This window comes from Tasmannia lanceolata, unplaced genomic scaffold (assembly GCF_043159265.1).
Source record: "Tasmannia lanceolata isolate RefF3 unplaced genomic scaffold, GAP_Taslan_0.1 ptg000029l, whole genome shotgun sequence".
NCBI lineage: Eukaryota > Viridiplantae > Streptophyta > Magnoliopsida > Canellales > Winteraceae > Tasmannia > Tasmannia lanceolata.
Window position 1 is genome coordinate 11021279 of NW_027518706.1, and position 3011 is coordinate 11024289.

A 3011-nucleotide genomic window follows, 5' to 3' on the forward strand; every position below is an offset into this window, starting at 1 on the left:
TTGAGGAGCTGTCCTCCGTTAGGACCTGTTTGGATTTTAGGAATTTTTTTGGAAAAATTTGGAAAGGGAAAATATTTCTAAAATTTCTTACTTCTTTTACTCACGAAAAAAACATAACTGGAACCAACCCTATTTAATTTTTATTTAGAGTCGCCTTCAATTTACGATGATATCTCTCTAAATTAGTCATAACCATATTATTATCTAAATTAGTCATAACCATATTATTATCCTCTAAATTGAGGGAAGAAATATTTTTCTTGCAATCCAAACAGGGCCTAATAGTGCAGCATTTTTCTTGCAATCCAACCTTAATAGTTTTAGTGTAAATTATAAATTGATTGCTGTTTCTAAACTGCAATTTAGTTAGTTTGTAGTTTGCATTCAAGTGAGTTGCACAACCAAACTGATCAGAAAGCAGTTTCTCAAGAACAATGTATGTAGAAGAGATAGAAGATGGTTTGGTTTGCCAAACTAGTGGATCATCAAACCAAAAAATTCCAAGGGGTGAAAATCAGATCCTCTACCAATAGTCCTATTGAAAAATACACTGTAAATAGATGTACATAACGTTTGGATACATGGATTTATTTACCAAGCTGAAACCTGAATTTTATAAGCCAAAATCTGGATTTTACAATCCTGGACTATAAAATCCAGATGGCCCAGTGTTATGAGGTGTTACAGTTCAGAAGTTGATGGAAGCAATATAAAGAGCTAGCTAGCCTACTCCTGGCACAATCTGCATTCATTAATTAGCTTAAAACAATACAAACCCAATTGTTATATATAAAATAAAATAATAACCATTAATCTCCAATAAAAATTGGAAAAAAAAAAAGCTGAACACAATCACACGACGACCCAGATGAACAATCGAAGCTTTCGGACTTTTCCACCCCACCTTTAATCCACCAAGAAGGTCATCCTTCAAATCCAATAATAAACAAGGAAAATCAAGCACACTTATGGCATGTTTGGTTACACTGACATTTTTTTATAAAATTATTTTTCCATGGAAACCAAATTTTCCAACCCATTTTCTAAGAAAAATGTTTTTTCAAGGTACAAGTTTTTCAACAAAGAACTTTAAAAAACAACTCATTCTCTAGCTGTGTTTTCTTCCAAGACTCCATTTCTTTCGACGCAAAATGGGCTAAAACAAATTTTTTTCAAGGTACATGGGAGAAATTTGTTTTAGGCCCATTTTACGTCGAAAGAAACAGAGTCCATAAGTTTTTTTTTCAGCGTAGCCAAACATGCCCTTAGATATCTACGTCGCAAAAAGTCCTCTCAAATGGCTTAGATGGATTGAAGTGCACCACAGGGTAACAATAGGCTTTTAGAGTATAGTGGCGAGACTTCACTTTCGCCATCTTGAACCGAATCCTCGCCTTCATTCGGACCTCCAACTGGACTTCTCCTTTCGACTTATCATGGCGAAGATCATTATACACCGTTTGAAGAACCGGTGTCGACTGAGCCACGGCTTTGACCTCTAGTCGGGTGGCATTCCGACGAGGCTGAAAGAAGGGCCGCACATCACTAATCGTGATAATTTGATCTTCGTACCACACGGAGACCTCGATCGAGTCGTAGTATATGGCAATCCTAGTGTTGGGGTTGTCGGCCCGCAAGGTTAGGTCAAATGTGGCATTTAAGGTTTTGTCGGCCAAGTTGAAACCATGAACGGACCCATCCTCGATTGTGTACACAAGTTTTTTGGGCTTCACGGTTAGCCATATGATAAGCACGAGGAGACCAATGAGAACGATTAGGGCTAAGATTGTGATGGCAATGCATCGGAGAATGGGCCGGCGTCTCGCCGGAGTGGCGGTCTGGGTGGGCCCACTTGGCATAGTGGCTAGAATGTGGTTTGGGTAGAGCTTGTGAAGGAGAGAATTGAAGGGGATGTATGATGTGAGAAGATTATATTATAGATGTTAAGAATTGCTTGAAGGAGGGGTCTTGGGTGCATCTAAAGAGTATAAAAGAGGAGGGTTCTTTGGTTCCTTCTATGGCTTTTCTCTTGCTTTGAGTGCTTTACAGCCTGAAACTCTTTTGGAAACTCTTGTGAGAAAGGGGAATAATAATAATAATAATAATAATTAAAGGAATGCTAAACAGAAGGGCACCCTTGCAAAAACCAGCCACAAGGGCACCCCCATTGGATCCACATCACCAATGTGCTTTATTTTTATTTTTTTGCTAATATAAATGGCTCTGATGACATGGATATATCCAATGGGAGCACCCTTGGGGCTGATTTTGGTAAGGTAGCCCATCAGTTTAGAATTAGTCAAATAGTAGTAGCAGTAGTAGTTAGGGTTTTTTTTTTATGAGGAAGTCCTTATGAACCTTTTATATTTGTCACAACATCCTCTTAAAATTAAAAATTGCAACTAAGCCCATTCCTTTTCTATATTTCTGAAAATACCCTTACCTAATTACCTAAGAAGCAGATGAAGTCTTTTAAACTTTTTTCTAAAAAAACGTTCTAATCGAGTATAAGATAGTCTTAGACTGAAAATACTATATGAAGGCAAATAGAGAGAGAGAGAGAGAGAGAGAGAGAGAGAGAGAGAGAGAGAGAGAGAGAGAGAGAGAGAGAGAGAGAGAGAGAGAGAGAGAGAGAGAGAGAGAGAGAGAGAGAGAGCATTTTCTAGTTACCCATTCATTACTATTTTTTATATTCCCAGTAAAAAAAATTAATTTGCATGGAACTACGTAGAAGACCCTTTTTTTAAAGGTCTTTTCCCCTAATAAGCCTGTCTTTATTCTTCTTGAGATGGATTGGGGTGTAAGCGATCCTTTGCTCCAGCTTTTCTCTTTGCATCTATCTTTCTTCTTGCCTAATGACCAAGTTATTCCAAAGTTCATGAAAGTTGTGGAATGATTTTGGTAAGGGAAAAGACCCAAACTTTCCAACTAACGATTAATTTTGGCTATATAAGGTGAAATGCATGTATAATCTAGACCATTAATTTCATAGATAATGAGGCAACCAGCAG

The 3011-nt window shown here is 37.6% G+C and overlaps 1 protein-coding gene across 1 annotated transcript; it reads right to left on the reverse strand.

Annotated features, from left to right (window-relative positions):
• Nucleotides 1-733: 733 nt before the first annotated feature.
• On the reverse strand, nt 734-1937 carry LOC143859372 (uncharacterized protein At1g08160-like). Its single transcript, XM_077370096.1, has one exon. It carries the CDS (start codon nt 1857-1859, stop codon nt 1266-1268), a length of 594 nt encoding a protein of 197 aa, XP_077226211.1. The 5' UTR covers nt 1860-1937; the 3' UTR covers nt 734-1265.
• Nucleotides 1938-3011: the final 1074 nt, after the last annotated feature.

Excerpts from the sequence above, each read along its gene's own strand:
- LOC143859372 (XM_077370096.1), bottom strand. The coding sequence starts at position 1,859 with ATGCCAAGTGGGCCCACCCAGACCGCCACTCCGGCGAGACGCCGGCCC.